General features: G+C 43.1%; 1 protein-coding gene across 1 annotated transcript in view; it reads right to left on the bottom strand.

Moving 5' to 3' along the window:
• The window catches only part of PLTP (phospholipid transfer protein), a 62,049-nt gene that overhangs the window by 33,629 nt on the left and 10,765 nt on the right, over window positions 1–17,655 (bottom strand). The window contains exon 2 of the mRNA XM_075349757.1: window positions 2,387–2,511. Coding sequence (XP_075205872.1) covers window positions 2,387–2,498 — 112 coding nt within the window. The 5' untranslated portion in view covers window positions 2,499–2,511. The remainder of the gene's footprint in view (window positions 1–2,386; window positions 2,512–17,655) is intronic.

Here is a 17,655-nt window from a genome sequence, read left to right as displayed (position 1 = left end):
GGGAAGTGCTCACTAAGGCTATGTGCGCACGTCGCGTAAAAACATGCAGTTACGCTGCGCTTTGTAGCGCAGCGTAACTGCATGCGTCCTGCGTCCCCTGCACAGTCTATGGAGACTGTGCAGGGGCCGTGCGCACGTGGCGTTTAAGAGCGCAGCGCTTCGGCTACTGCCGAAGCGCTGCGCAAAAAGAAGTGACATGTCACTTCTTTCCTGCGCTTTGCCGGCAGCTCCTGCTCTGTCTATGGCAGGAGCTGCAGGCAGAGCGCATGGAATCGGCGCTCACTACGGACATTTCTGCAGCGATCTAAAGCGCACATGTGCTCTTCAGATCGCTGCAGAAATTTCTGCAGGGCTTGTACGCAACGTGCGCACATAGCCTAACACAGATTTAGACAAATCTGTGAACAATATGTGAGAGAAATTGGCCTTTTGTGTACATAGAAAAAGTCTTAGATCTTAAAAAAATAATAGTTTTTAGATTTAGCAATGCAGCAGAGCTGAAAAAGTTAACTCTGCCAAAACCAGGCTCTCTACAGACATTAATCACCAGAAAAAGGAGAAAAACGGACCTCATTATTTTATCATCGGGTCACTCCCATAATACACAATAGAAACCAAGGAAGAAAAAATTGGGAGTTTTTTATGACCCATAAATAATTGCAGCAGTATAGTTATAACAAATACTCAAACTGTTTGCTAATTTAGTCAAATTTTATTAGTCATAATAGAAAACAGTTCATTATATCAAACATACTCAATGCATAATCAAACATCATAAAAATTGCAAATCCAAGCAATGACAGGAAAGAGTGTGGACACTATAAAAAGCCCCAAAAAAATGGGAAGGGGAACCGTATAACAAAGCATACACTGACCTAGCCAGTACGAGGGTAAGAAGTATATACTTATTATAAAAGTATCTGGAGCAAGGCTCAAGTATAGATGTAAACAGTGGAACAATTCCAAGCTATGCTGCACAACAGACACTAGGTGGCGCTCAAAAACAAAGAACCACACCAGTCTGCTCGTGCATTTAGCAAGATATCTAACTGCACAGTGCTCCAGACTCACCCATATTGAATAATGTGATGCTCAGTCACCGGGTCCCTTCCCTCGCCCGACGTACGTTTCGAGATAGATCTTCTTCGGGGGCCCCGAAGAAGATCTACCTCGAAACGTACGTCGGGTGAGGGAAGGGACCCGGTGACTGAGCATCACATTATTCAATATGGGTGAGTCTGGAGCACTGTGCGGTTAGATATCTTGCTGAATGCACGGGCAGACTGGTGTGGTTCTTTGTTTTTGAGCGCCACCTAGTGTCTGTTGTGCAGCATAGCTTGGAATTGTTCCACTGTTTAAATCTATACTTGAGCCTTGCTCCAGATACTTTTATAATAAGTATATACTTCTTACCCTCGTACTGGCTGCGTCAGTGTATGCTTTGTTATACGGTTCCCCTTCCCATTTTTTTGGGGCTTTTTATAGTGTCCACACTCTTTCCTGTCATTGCTTGGATTTGCAATTTTTATGATGTTTGATTATGCATTGAGTATGTTTGATATAATGAACTGTTTTCTATTATGACTAATAAAATTTGACTAAATTAGCAAACAGTTTGAGTATTTGTTATAACTATACTGCTGCAATCATTTATGGGTCATAAAAAACTCCCAATTTTTTCTTCCTTGGTCTCTACAGACATTGTACATTGACAAGGAGGTGCCAAAGGTGGGGGCGTGATGGAAAACATGGCAAGAGTCAGCTAGTCACAACCATGCTGTTAGAACAAACATTGCAAATACTGTAAATAACACCACAGACCTTGACAAAATAGGCATTGCTGAATTCCCTTTGTTAACCCTTATAGCATGCTGTCTTCCGATTACATAACAACACCCTGCTGATAGATCCCCTTTAAGCCATGCCTCTTAAGAAATAAGACGCATCTGCCACAATTCATGCACTGGAAACTCATATCTAAGCCAGCAATGAACCCTCCTGGTAAGCTCCACTCATTAGAAAAAAAACTCAAGCTATTGTGCAAATATGGCATGCACCGTAATATGCTGCTACAGTATTTATACCAGAAATTCTCCCTTAAATTGCCCGAAATGAAAAGCAAAGAGCATAACGTAAGGAGCCTGCTTAGAAGATTCCTCTAAATATAGGGTAGCATAAGGCATGGTTAAAAAAGTGATGCCAAACCACAGTGTCTGCTTCATATACTGTCGGACTAAATAAGTAAAAACCCCATAATTTTTCAATATATCGTCTATAGTTGTATTGGCTGTCATGGCTTTAGCTAGCGTTAGTACACTCTTGTTATATTTTGGATGGTTAACCTGTGGACATAGTGACTGGAGCGTGGTTGATGATTTTTACTCACCAAACTGTAGACCCTTGGAAGTGATCCGTATTCTGCAACCGGGGTTCTGTGAAGATGACTTTGACATCACAAGAGGAAGGACGAGTAAAACAAGGTACACCAACAACGCCATTTTTCCTTTCAGCCTAAAATAGAATTGCAATCTCAACTAAAGATCTGATATAAGACATTTAAAAACACTGTATGAAGTATAAAAAACACTAGACAAGAACGCTGTATATCAATAGGGAAACATGAGCATCTAGAACCAATAAGATGAAAATACCCCATTTAAAAAATATATAATTTTATTAGATATACATTAAAATATGGCCCCAAAAATATAACTATAATAGATTGCATGTGGTGTAAATATCTCCCAATACAGCACATACAGGATGCATGAAAAGGGAGGAGACTCAGGAGATGGAACTGAATAGTTACATTAACCCTATCACTAACGGACACAGACAGAATGGGGTCCTTGTGCAAGAACAAAAAATGAGCCCTTTGCAACCCAAAAAGCTCATCAAAATGCACAATTCCACCTGCTTTGGAGGTGGTAATGCCCCCCTTACTTCTTGGGCCCTTGTGCAGCTGTACTGGTTGCACAAATTATATGCCCACCCCTGAACCCAATCCCAGAAGTTAGCAGCCCATATCATCAGATATACAGTGACATAAGACATGGTTAATGCACAAATGCTAATATAAATTATTATTGCTCCTGATTGAGTAGATGAGGCTAGGGAGGGCAAAAATGAGAAAAATACTTTCCCTATTCTGCCCTATCACATAACCCTGCCTAGATGTGGAGGTTGGCACCCTAGTAGAGTCCAGATCGTTCCAGTGAAGGATCACCAGAATGCTTCAACATATCAAGGCATTTTGGACAACTGTATGTTTCAACTTTATGGAAATCTTTTTGGGGGAAGATCCCTTTCTGTTCCAGCATGACCTTGCCCCAATGGACACAGGAAGGTCCATAAATACATATCTGGATAAGTTTGAAGTGGAAGAACTAGACTTACCCGCCTAGAGCCCTGACCAAACCTCCACTGAACACCTTTGAGATGAACTAGAGCAGAGATTGTGAGCCCAGCCCTCTAGGCCAACATCAACGTTTGACCTAATAAATGCTCTAGAAGATGAATCGGCAAAAACTCCCACAGATATACTCCAAAATCTTGTAGAAAGCCATTCCAGAATCATGGAGGCTGTTTTAGCTATGATGGAAGGCTCAACTTCATATTATATGCTTATGGATTTAGAATACAATGTCATAAAAACTATTGTAGGTTTTAATGTATAAGTGCCCCAATATTTTTGGCTTTATACTTTATTTTTATTTCAAATAATTTAAGTTGAAGATATATAGTTCAAAAGTTTAGGGTCACTTAAATGTTTCCTTATTTTTGAAAGAAAAGCACATTTTTTTTCCAATGAAGCTAACATTAAACAGAAATACACTCTATACATTGTTAATGTGGTAAATGACTATTCTAGCTGCAGCTGCAAACGTCTGATTTTTAATGCAAAATATTTATAGGTGTATCGAGACCCATTTCCAACAACCACCACTCCAGTGTTGTAATGGTACATTGTGTTTGCTGTGTTAAAAGGCTAATGGATGTTTAGAAATCCATTGAAAACCCTTGTGCAAGTATGTTAGCACAGCTGAAAACAGTTTTGCTGATTAGAGAAGCTATAAACCTGACTTTCCTTTGAACTAGTTGAGAATTTGGAGCATTACATTTGTTGGTTCCATTAAACTCCCAAAATGGCCAGAAAAAAAAGAGAACTTTAATGTGAAACTCGAAGGTCTATTCTTGTTCTTAGAAATGAAGGATATTCCAAGCGAGAAATTGCCAAGAAACTGAACATTTTCTACAACGGTGTGTACTACTCCCTTCAGAGGAGAGCACAAACAGGTTCTAAACAAAGTGGAAAATGAAGTTTGAGGCCCCGCTGCACCACTGAGCAACAAGACAAGTACATTAGAGTCTCTAGTTTGAGAAATCGATGCCTCAAAGGTCCTCAACTGGCAGCTTCATTAAATGCTACCCACAAAAAGCCAGTGCCAAGGTCTAATGTGAAGAGGTGACTTGCTGGCCTTCAGGGCAGAGTAAGAAAGCAAAAGCCATATCTGAGACTGGCTAATAAAAGGAAAATATTAATATGGGCAAAAGAACACAGGCAATAGACAGAGGAAGATTGGAAAAAAGTGTGATGGACAGACAAATCAAAGTTTGAGGTGTTTGGATCATACAAAAGAACATTTGTGAGATGCAGAACAACTGAAAAGATGCTGGAAGAGTGCCTGACGCCATCTGTCAAGCATGGTGGAGGTAATGTGATGGTCTGGGGTTGCTTTGGTGCTGGCAAAGTGGAAGATTTGTACAAGGTAAAACGGATTTTGAATAAGGAAGGCTATTACTCCATTTTGCAATGCCATACCATACCCTGTGGACAGCGCTTGATTGGAGCAAATTTCATCCTACAACAGAACAATGACCCAAAGCACACCTCCAAATTATGCATGAACTATTTAGGGAAGAAGCAGGCAGCTGGTATTCTATCTGTAATGGAGTGGCCAGCCCAGTCACCAGATCTCAACCCTATTGAGCTGTTGTGGGAGCAGCTTGACCGTATAGTACGCAAAAAGTGCCCATCAAGTCAATCCAACTTGTGGGAGGTGCTTCTGGAAGCATGGGGTGAAATATCTCCAGATTACCTCAAATTAACAGCTAGAATGCCAAAGGTCTGCAAAGCTGGAATCGCTGCAAAGGAGTATTCTGTGACAAAAGCAAAGTTTGAGGGAGAAAATTATTATTTCAAGTAAAAATCATTATTTCTAACCTAGTCAATGTCTGGACTATATTTTCTATTCAATATGCAACTCACTTGATTAATAAAAGTATGATTTTTCACGGAAAAGACAACATTATCTGGGTGACCATAAACTTTTGAACTGTAGTGTATATATATATATATATATATATATACACTGTATATATATTTATATATATATATATATATATATATATATATGGCACTGGCGTTTTGCGGGTACTGTTTGATGAAGCTGCCAGTTGAGGACCTTCGAGGCGTCGATTTCTCAAACTAGAGACTCTAATGTATTTGTCTTGTTGCTCAGTTGTGCAGCGGGGCCTCCCACTTCTCTTTCTACTCTGGTTAGAGCCTGTTTGTTCTCTCCTCCGGAGGGAGTAGTACACACCGTTGTAGGAAATCTTCAGATTCTTGGCAATTTCTCGCATGGAATATCCTATATATATATTAAGTGTGCAATTTTGGGTTGGTGCTTTTGCTATGGAAATGAATGATGCAAAGGCAGTTTCTATAGAAGGGTTATGTTACACATGTTTGCCTGCCTCCCAGATTTAAAGGGGGTATTCCAATCTCCAAGGTTTTAGGTGTAATAATAATATTAGCAAATACCTGCAATTAGAAAAGTATTATAGCTCTTCTGCAACTTAGGTATCGATGGTTAATTCCCCTCATATAGAGACAGTTAGTTGTTCGTGGTCGTAACCATGGATACATGAGCTGCAATGCCCTGCATATGAGGTAAGAGACATGGCTATATCAGGAGAAGTATACTAAATTTCTAATTGGAGGTATTTTCTAATATTATTATTACACCTACTACATATTGGGATAGGATCTTGGAGATGGGAATACCCCTTCAATTCCATTTGCTTAAAACTTTGGTCAATCTCTATAGAAACTGTAATGACAGCCAATGTCTGAATAGTTTTTAACAGTCAAGGAAACAAGAAACAATGATATGTACTGGTAGATTAACTGATGAGTTAGGAATGCTCTTAGGGAATGTTTGCCCTGCAATGCCACCCAATTCTACAGCTATGTCAGGTACAGCGGTCTTTTGGTCTTCTGCGGGCTTTACACGAGACGATATATCGTGCGATATGTCGTCGGGGTCACGGTTTTCGTGACGCACATCCGGCATAGCGCACGACGTCGTCTCGTGTGAAACCTCCGACCGACGCAGTATCGCTCACAAATTGTGAGTCGTGTACTCGTCGTTAACTTTCATAATATCGCTTATTTTCATGAGTGCAGGTTGTTCATTGTTTCCGTGGCATCACACGTTGCTCTGTGTGACACCATGGGAACGATGAACACAGCTTACCTGCGTCCCACGGCACCTGCCGGCTTAATGGAAGGAAGGAGGTGGGCGGGATGTTTACATCCCACTCATCTCCACCCCTCCGCTTCTATTGGCCGGCTGCCGTGTGACGTCGCTGTGACGCCGAACGTCCCTCCCACTTCAGGAAGTGGACTTTCGTCGGCCACAGCGAGGTCGTCCGGAAGGTAAGTCCCGTGTGATGGGGGTTAAACGAGTTTGTGCGCCACGGGCACCGATTTGCCCGTGACGCAAAAACGGCGGGGGCAGGTACGATCGCTCGTGCTATCGCACAATAGATCGACTCGTGTAAAGCAAGCTTTAGTCATTCCTTACTATTAATTCAGCAGATGTAGTCAGATTACGGTATATGCAGTAAATAACAGATGTTGGAACCCTGTGATCTGTTTCTATGAAAAAGAAAATGTTAAAGTTTCACAATAAAATTACAACATTTCTTTATGTCTTTGATAACTGTCTGCAGATGACTATGTGAAAAGTTAACTAGCATGGAAACTCCTTCTAGATGTCAGTTATAGCTTGAGGTTTGCACAGTACCACATCATAAGCTTCAACAACGTACATTAGCTGCCCCTGTCCTTGTCATTATACTTATAAAGCGTGTGTGGGCAACCAAATCCAGAAGAGATACTTACAGCCCACTCTTTATAGTTACACAATATACACCTTACGTAATGGCAACTTTTACTCATGGTCCCTATTTACAACCATGTAATTTTTATGCATTGTAAATAAAATGTGGAGAGACATACACAGCAATTACATGAAATAGGAACCCCTCCTACAACAAAGCCTTAGAGAGAATCCATCAGTTCTCCATATGTGTCTATTTTGGGGAAAACTTGCATTTACTGTGAAATGACAACTCTGAATCATTTTTTTCTCAGAAGAGTTAGACCAGATGATGCGGCCATGACAAAGCCAAAAATCACAGTGGCTGCTTTTTAAATGATTGCGAAAAGGCTTTTCCAAGCTAAGCATATACTTTTACAGTCACAGTGTGCAATGTGCACACAGTCAGGATTCCACTCTAATACCAGCTTGGCAGCTCATAAGTGATATGCATACTTGTGGTCACGTGCCAACTAATGTTTCTACTCTCAATGGAACAATGAGAAAAGCAGTAAAAATTTTAGTAGCTAAGTGACCGCAGGTATGCAATTGGAATCATATGACAAGCACTTAAGCTGGAAAAGAGCGTAATCTTGACAGTGTGCAACAGAATTCAACAATCTGCAGTCACATAAAGTAACTCAGAAAATCTCTTTAATGAATTACTGGATCTTACAGAACAGCTGTTCCATATGCCAATCTGCTAGGCTGATTGTAATGTCTCACAGAAGTACAGGGCAAAGTGTGGCTGGCATATGTAGCATGGCACACATATTATCTGGCCTTTAGGCACACAATTGTAGATGGACTTGTGGTAGAAATTAGGAATTGGTCCCAAACTGCATCTCGGTGGAAGCAATATGAAGACCCTGCTGCATCTCAATGACAGTGCCCATAATGAATGTTACAGAAAAATTGGATTTTTATCCAAATAAGGTAATAATAAATGTTTGTTATTGGTTAAAGGTTTGAACAGCAGGCAGCTAGTTCACCACCCAAGCATTTCTTTGTCTAGCTGAAATAGGCGAGGCCTTCCCTGAAATAGACATTGTCTGGTGGGAGCATATGTAGTTCTAAAACCTTTATACAGTCAGGGCCAGAAATATTTGGACAGTGACACAAGTTTTGTTATTTTAGCTGTTTACAAAAACATGTTCAGAAATACAATTATATATATAATATGGGCTGAAAGTGCACACTCCCAGCTGCAATATGAGAGTTTTCACATCCAAATCTGAGAAAGGGTTTAGGAATCATAGCTCTGTAATGCATAGCCTCCTCTTTTTCAAGGGACCAAAAGTAATTGGACAAGGGACTCTAAGGGCTGCAATTAACTCTGAAGGCGTCTCCCTCGTTAACCTGTAATCAATGAAGTAGTTAAAAGGTCTGGGGTTGATTACAGGTGTGTGGTTTTGCATTTGGAAGCTGTTGCTGTGACCAGACAACATGCGGTCTAAGGAACTCTCAATTGAGGTGAAGCAGAACATCCTGAGGCTGAAAAAAAAGAAAAAATCCATCAGAGAGATAGCAGACATGCTTGGAGTAGCAAAATCAACAGTCGGGTACATTCTGAGAAAAAAGGAATTGACTGGTGAGCTTGGGAACTCAAAAAGGCCTGGGCGTCCACGGATGACAACAGTGGTGGATGATCGCCGCATACTTTCTTTGGTGAAGAAGAACCCGTTCACAACATCAACTGAAGTCCAGAACACTCTCAGTGAAGTAGGTGTATCTGTCTCTAAGTCAACAGTAAAGAGAAGACTCCCTGAAAGTAAATACAAAGGGTTCACATCTAGATGCAAACCATTCATCAATTCCAAAAATAGACAGGCCAGAGTTACATTTGCTGAAAAACACCTCATGAAGCCAGCTCAGTTCTGGAAAAGTATTCTATGGACAAATGAGACAAAGATCAACCTGTACCAGAATGATGGGAAGAAAAAAGTTTGGAGAAGAAAGGGAACGGCACATGATCCAAGGCACACCACATCCTCTGTAAAACATGGTGGAGGCAACGTGATGGCATGGGCATGCATGGCTTTCAATGGCACTGGGTCACTTGTGTTTATTGATGACATAACAGCAGACAAGAGTAGCCGGATGAATTCTGAAGTGTACAGGGATATACTTTCAGCCCAGATTCAGCCAAATGCCGCAAAGTTGATTGGATGGCGCTTCATAGTAAAGATGGACAATGACCCCAAGCATACAGCCAAAGCTACCCAGGAGTTCGAGTGCAAAAAAGTGGAACATTCTGCAATGGCCAAGTCAATCACCAGATCTTAACCCAATTGAGCATGCATTTCACTTGCTCAAATCCAGACTTAAGACGGAAAGACCCACAAACAAGCAAGACCTGAAGGCTGCGGCTGTAAAGGCCTGGCAAAGCATTAAGAAGGAGGAAACCCAGCGTTTGGTGATGTCCATGGGTTCCAGACTTAAGGCAATGATTGCCTCCAAAGGATTCGCAACAAAATATTGAAAATAAAAATATTTTGTTTGGGTTTGGTTTATTTGTCCAATTACTTTTGACCTCTTAAAATGTGGAGTGTTTGTAAAGAAATGTGTACAATTCCTACAATTTCTATCAGATATTTTTGTTCAAACCTTCAAATTAAACGTTACAATCTGCACTTGAATTTTGTTGTAGAGGTTTCATTTCAAATCCAATGTGGTGGCATGCAGAGCCCAACTCGCGAAAATTGTGTCACTGTCCAAATATTTCTGGACCTAACTGTATAAGGCCTCTGTTGCACTCACGTGCCTCCGGTACGTGTGGGCCTTTTTTTCACGTACCGAAGACACGGGCCCACGTGGTCCTATGTATTTTTATTGTTTTGGACACACGTAAGTATTCAGGTACGGAACGTGTGTCCGTTCCGTACTTACGTGTGTCCGTTTTTTAAAACTGCTGACATGTGTCGGCAGCACGGGTGTCACACGGCCCGCACCCGTACCCCACGGATGTAGTGTGGATGCGGGTCCGTGTGACACGCGCCGGAGAAAGACACGTGTCAGTGTAAAATAGTGAAAACACAGTGCTGTCCCCTGCATCGATCCCCCAGTGAATTTTAACAATGCTTCTCCTTCACTGGGGGCCGGAAGCAGCGTCAGCGGGGCATGGCCTGTGCCAGACACTGTCATTCAGCGCCACAGACAGCGCCGGATGATGCAGGTATGCGGGACTTTCCATTCTCCGTGTGTTATAATGTATAACACACGGAGAACACGTACGCGCCACAAAAACGGCACACGGGGAACAAACCACTCCTTTAACACATAAGTGTGGCAGAGGCCTAAAGCTCAGCATTGATAGCACCTTTGAGGGTGTGTAAGCTGCACATGCCATAGGCTCTAATCCATCGCCATAACATCAGAGATACAGGCTATTGAACTGTGCACCGATAACAAGCTGGATGGTCCTTCTTTTGAGTCTGCAGGACATAAAATCCGTGTTTCCATGAAGAATTTCAAACGTTCATTCATCTGACCACAGGGCAGTTTTCCATTTTGACCCACTGCTACCAGCAATTTATAAATGAGTAATTTGTTTCATATGAAATAAATAAAAAAGGTCTATCACCTTCTGATATGGTCTATGTTCTGTTGTGAATAAAATATGGCTATAAGACATTTCTAAACAATAGTATTCTTGTTTTCTTTACTTTTTAAACCGAGTCCCAACATTTTTGGAATTTTTGGAATTGGAATTCTATATAAATATTACAGGTTCTCCTACAATATGTGTTACTACAGCCTTCCTCCCAGACTGCAACGCTCTACTCTCCACAAAACGGCCGCTAATGGAGAAATGTGTGACCAGACTTGTCAATCAGCCTCCTCCACCTGAAAACATTTGAAGCGCTTTTTCATTGGATTCGGCTGATGGACAGGTGTGGTCACAAGTTCCTCCATCAGCTGCCATTTTGTGGACAGTCTATTGGAGAGGCTGCAGTAACAAGTGCAGAACCTGTAATACTTAAATATTAGTAAGTGCCACAAAGTGTTGTCCCCATGACATTTGTTAAAAAAAAATAAAGTTGCAAAACCCTTCTAAATGGGTTGTTCAGTCTTAAAGGGAATCTGTCACCAGGTTTTCGACACCTAATCTGAGAGCAGCGTAACGTAGGGAAAGAGATCCTGATTCCAGTGATGTGTCGCTTACTGGCCTGCTTAGTGTAGTTTTGATAAAATCACTGTTTAATCAGCAGTAGATTATCATTAGAAGACTACTTGGTGTGCTGCCAGGTAGTCCAGCATATTCATAAGCTCTCTATAACTGCTAGATCTGCAGCAGAAAAAACATTGATTTTATCAAAATGACAGCAAACAGCTCAGTAAGGGACACATTGGTGGAATCAGGGTTTCTGTTTCTACATTATGCTGCTCTCAGATGAGGGGGGAGCAAAAACCTGGTGACAGATTCCCGCTCTAAGTCTGCAGTCACTTAAGATTAAAAAGAAATGAGCAAATACCCTTCAAAAAGTAAATAAATATTAATAATTGACACTATTTTGATCAAAACAGCACAAACTTCAGGCCACCACAACAAGGGTACCCAATCAGAAAGGACCCTTATGCGGGCGTCACACGATACAATCTATTGTGCGATCGCACGAGCGATCTTACCCGCCCGTGTCGTTTGTGCGTCACGGGCAATTAGTTGCCCGTGGCGCACAAAGTCGTTAAACCGCCGTCACACGTACTTACCTGCTGAGCGACGTCGCTGTGGGCGGCGAACATCCACTTCCTGAAGGGGTGGGACGTTCGGCATCACAGCGACGTCACACAGCAGCCGGCCAATAGAAGCAGAGGCGCGGAGATGAGCGCGACGTAAACATCCCGCCCACCTCCTTCCTTCCACATAGCCGGCGGGAGCCGCGGGACGCAGGTAAGCTATGTTCATCGTTCTCGGGGTGTCACACGGAGCGATGTGTGCTGCCCCGGGTACGATGAACAACCGGCGCAAAGAAAAATAAACGATTTTTTAAAAATGAGCGACGTGTACACGATACACAATTTGTGAACATTCTGCGTCATTCGTAGGTGTCACACGGGGCGACGTCGTAAACGATGCCAGATGTGCGTCACGAAAACCGTGACCCCGACGACATATCGCACTATAGATCGTCTCGTGTGATGCCCGCATAACTCTTGTAGTTCACCTCTCTACATGCCAGCAGGCCTCAAAATAGACGGGGACAGAGAAGGACCCAGGCCTGACTGTCTAAACACCTGCCCGTCGAAAGCTAAAGTGGGTGAAATAAGTATTAGGCATGTCCCCAATTTTCTAAGTATATATAGTTCTAAGTGTGCCATTATCATGAATTTCTCACCAGATTGTTGATATGTTGTTTTGAGGGTTATATGTAGTTCCTTTTGGCCTCCTAACATGTTGTGTATTATGGCAACCAAAGAGCCAAGTTTAAGTCTTATCTGACCAGACATTCAGACCAGACATGTCCTGGTATTTCACAGGCTTGTCTAAATGTTGTTGACCAAATTTTAAATGCACTTGAACATGCTGTGTCTAAAGCAATGGAGTCTTGCGTGGAAGCCATGCATAGAGCCCATGGAGATTGAGTGCATTACTTATTATTTTCTTTGAAACAATTGTACTTGCTGATTCCAGATTTTTCTGTAACTCTTCACACGTGATCTTTGGCTCTTGGACAACTCTTCTGATAATTACTTTCCCTCCTCTGTCTGAAATCTTGCTGGGAGCACCTGGCTGTTGCTGGTTTATGGTGAAATTATGTTCTTTCCACTTACAGATTATGGCCACAACAGTCCTCACTCGAGCATTCAGTAGTTTAGAAATTATTCTGTAATCAATGCCATCAGTATGTTTTGCAACAATAAGGATTCAAAAGTCTTGGGACAGCTCACTGATTTTACCCATCATGAGATGTTTCTTGTGTAGCACTTTAGTAATGATACATCTTTTTTAGGCCAACAGTTGAATCAGCTTTTAAGTAAGTGGTAGTATTTCTTTATAATTACTGATTTCAGCTGGTGTCATGACTTTTCATGGCTTTTTCATCTCTCTTTCTTCATGCGCTCAACAGTTTTTCCAGGTGTCATTTATCATTATTATACATAACTTACATATGGACATCTATGGTTTGATTTCTTTGCTGTGTGGATTGGATGGGTTGTTATAGACGCAAAATTCATGTCAATAGCACCATTAGAAATATATTTACTTAAAAAACTGGTGAAGTGTTCCATACTTATTTCACCGGCTGTATATAGATTCATTGCACAGTCCAAAAATGGGGAACCATGCCCTTGTGTGTACAGGTATAAAAATGAAATCAAAACCAAAGAAGTGAGCTGGAACACCTAATTGTATAAGTGCAATGTGTAGGTGCACATTCACACTGTGGCCATTAACAGACAAATCCTAGGAAAAAACAAATGAGCAAATACCCAGCAGTTAGGAAATAAGTAAATTGCTGGTCACATGACTGCTCGTTCCTGTTGCCGGCGAATCCTCACAGCGCACAGTGCGCACGATGCGAAGATTCAAAAGTCTGCAGTAACATAAAGTAACTGCAGACTTGTACCTTAAGGCCGCTTTACACGCTGCGATATCGTGACCGATATCGCTAGCATGCGTACCCACCCCCATCGGTTGTGCGACACGGGCAAATCGCTGCCCGTGGCGCACAACATCGCGCGGACCCGTCACACTACTTACCTGCCTACCGACGTCGCTGTGAACGGCAAACCGCCTCCTTTCTAAGGGGGCGGTTCGTTCAGCGTCACAGCGACGTCACAGCAGCGTCACTGAACCGCCGCCTAATAGAAGCGGAGGGGCGGAGATGAGCGGGACGTAACATCCCGCCCACCTCCTTCCTTCCTCATTGCCAGCGGCCGCAGGTAAGGTGAGGTTCCTCGTTCCTGCAGTGTCACACATAGCGATGTGTGCTGCCGCAGGAACGAGGAACAACTTCGTACACCGATCAGCAGCGATATTTGAGAATGGACCCCCATGTCACCAATGAGCGAATTTGAACGTTTTTGCAACAATTCAAAATCGCTTATAGGTGTCACAAGCAAAGACATCGCTAAAGCGACTGGATGTGCGTCACAAATTCCGTGACCCCAACGAGATTGCTCGGGCGATGTCGCAGCGTGTAAAGCCCGCTTTACAACTGGACAACCACTTTAAATTGCAATAATTAATGTAAATGAATGTGACTTATTTTATTTACCTATGTCAACTTTTATTGGGTTTTTCATGCAATAATTTAGGTTTTATAAAGTTTGTTTTTTAAATAAGTAGTCTTTCAGACTCTGACGCACAATACTGTAGCTTGACATATGTTTTCCAGTGTTATGTCTTCGCAGTCCATTGCCAAGAAAGGACATTGAAGAGAAGCAGAATACTAATGCGTGACTTACACTTGTAAGGCAAAATAGACCATGAAATCGTATCACTATCAACACATGGGAATGAATATTTTCTCATTTCAAAATCATCCTGTCTGCAAATGAAGGACATACGGGTTTTTGCAGTTGTATTCTAAAATATGCCTGCTTATAGATTTATCCAAGGGTGTAACTACAGTGGGCAAGATGTAGCAATTACTACTGGCTTCGGAGCCTGAGTGAGTCCAAGGGCCCCACTACCACATTAGAAGACACAGTTGCACATAATTGATGGGGGCTGGGTAAAAAATATTCTAGTGGGACCCAGGAGATTAAAATTATAAAATTATATCGAGTGATATTGTGGCGCCCCGGAGGCTCTGGTCGCCACAGGGTACTGCACTCCAATTTGGATGTAGTACTGATCATGGATTCAGGGAAGGTTGGTGCCGGTTTCACCATTCACCACCACATTCACACATCGGTTGCCTCTTCCCCGCTGGGCACTGGGCTAGGGCAGGGTACCAAACGGGTTGCCTATAGTGTAGCATTTATAGGATGCCATCACACCAGGGGCCCAATCCACTGGCTTAGGACCTGGGTAGAGGGAGGGGCAGCCACCAGGGGGAGTAGGAGCCACACACAGTAACAGTTAGGAAGGGCCCACAGACTACCGCCCCGGTTCTGACCATCTGTGGATCCGGGATCGACCAGAGCCCACAACGGCGGTGACCGGTACTACTGGGCTGGTGACTGAAGTTGTGAGTAAACGACAACTTGAACCCGCAGAGACTGTGTCGGCATTTTCTTACCGATGTCGCCACCCGGCGCCTTGGTGCCGACTGCCACAACCTCTCCCCCTCCGCCTCGGGGCCCACTCCGCCTGTGGGGAGCGACACCATCCCAGCTGCCATGACACATGCCCCGGCGAGGAATTCTGCAGCGGCGGCTACTCCCTGGCCGCATACCACAGGTGGCATCACAACAAACTTTCCCATTTCCCCTCCATCTACTGTACGCCTCGGGGCAATGGAAATGGGCAAGCCCACCCGTGACATCGTCTGACCCGACCCTCAATGGCCCGGCTACGAGTAGGTTAACTACTTGCCCTGTCGGGCGCTACAATATTTTTTGTCTATTTTGATTTGAAAGGAACAGATCATTGTATTTTTTTATTTAAACTGTTGCTGCAAAGTAGATTTCTTCAAAAGAGCTTAAAATGATTTTGTTTTTTCATTTCACTATTTAAAAAAAAATAAATAAATTACAATATTGCAATTTTCACATTGGCCACTGGAACTTTTTTAGACTTATACTTTCCGTCTTTTAAGGACAGTTTTCAGCAACATCATTATTATTAGGGCTGTCTACTTTAACTGTGCTGATTATCACAAATAGGTGGGGGGCGCCCGTCAAAGTGGCTTAATATCATGACAACAATGTTCCCAGAAGCAAGCAGGCCATCCAGGCATCTTCCCCAGGTTGTTACCTTTAATTTCAACACTGTTCCATCCATTTCAACATTTTTACAGCCCCGACAGAAGTCCTGGTAGGGACGGCTGGAAAATATTAGACGAATAATACGAAATATTCGAGATGAATAATCCAAACCTGAATATTTTAGTATTCACCCATCACTATTCATTACAAGATGATAGGGTTGGGGTCTAGCCATGTGAAATAAAATAAAGTTAGAATCGGAAAATGCCCTAGTGACCAATGTGAAAATGGCAAGATTACCATTTATTTTATTTTTAATACAGATTGTCACTATTGTCTCCAGCAAATCAACACTGAATAGTTCAATGGTGGGCTCAGACCATCCTCAGTACCTGCTGTGACCCTCTAATTGCTTCTGATTGATGTGGATGAGACTGGAGCTGCACTCACTCCCCGCACTGTCCATCATCCCTCCTGAAACATGACATCACCAGGTCTGGCACTGCAGTTATTTACTAGTTTTTTGCATTGCTGACCCCTGTAAAGATGTCCTGGACCCTTGGTGATGGATGCTGTGGAATGTGAGTGCAGCGCCAGCATTTTGCTTCTATCTCCACCTCCACCTCCACTGTTGCTTCTGTGAAAGAAGACATCGTCAGATCTGGAGATAGAAGCAGTGAGAGAAACGAGTGGCGCCCCACAGTGTATAGGACCCTCAAATGAACCATCATCAGGGGCGGTGCTAGATGCAGTAAGTGACACCAGCACTGCCCCCTGATGATGATTCGTTTGAAGGTGGTGCGAGAAGCTGTGAGGTGGTGCTGGTGTCTCTCATTGCTTCTATCTCAGCACTCAGGTGGCAGCACTGGTGTCACTCGTTTAAGGGCGATGCTAGAAGCTGTGGAGCGATGCTCGTATCACTCACTGCTTTTATCTCCACCCTCACAAAAGCAACAGTGGTGATACAAAAAGAGCAGGGTGCCAACACCGCACTCATCTTGCCCATGGCGCCCATCACCTAGTATCCAGGACATCTTCAGAAGGCATCGATGCAAGAAACTAATAAGTTACCGCAGCACCACTCCCTGATGATTTCCTGTTCCATAAGAGGCGATGGACACTATGGGGAATGAGATTCCTCTCAAATGAAATGTCACAAGAACTTTAGTAAAAAAAAAAAAAAAAAATTAGGGTTTAGTTGGTTAGTTAAAAGTGAAGTGTAAAGGGGGCTTTACACGGTAGCGATATCGCTAGCAATTTGTAGCGATAGCGAGCGTGTAAGTACCCGCCCCCGTCGCGCATGCGATTGTTTGTGATCGCTGCCGTAGCGAACATTATCGCTACGGCAGCGTCACACATACTTACCTGGTCGGCGACGTCGCTGTGACTGCCGAACAATCCCTCCTTCAAGGGGGAGGGACGTTCGGCATCACAGCGACGTTACCGCAACGTCACTAAGCGGCCGGCCAATCAAAGCGGAGGGGCGGAGATGAGCAGGACGTAACATCCCGCCCACCTCCTTCCTTCCGCATTGTGGCCGGCGGCAGGTAAGGAGACGTTCCTCGCTCCTGCGCTGTCACACATAGCGATATGTGCTGCTGCATGAGCGATGAACCACCTGGATAAACAACCCTTACCGATTTTTGAGTTTGGGACGACCTCTCCACGGTGA

The sequence above is a fragment of the Anomaloglossus baeobatrachus genome, chromosome 5 (assembly GCF_048569485.1).
Source record: "Anomaloglossus baeobatrachus isolate aAnoBae1 chromosome 5, aAnoBae1.hap1, whole genome shotgun sequence".
Lineage (NCBI taxonomy): Eukaryota > Metazoa > Chordata > Amphibia > Anura > Aromobatidae > Anomaloglossus > Anomaloglossus baeobatrachus.
Note: the sequence above shows the minus strand (reverse complement) of the source record. Positions and strands in the feature narration are given on the sequence as shown.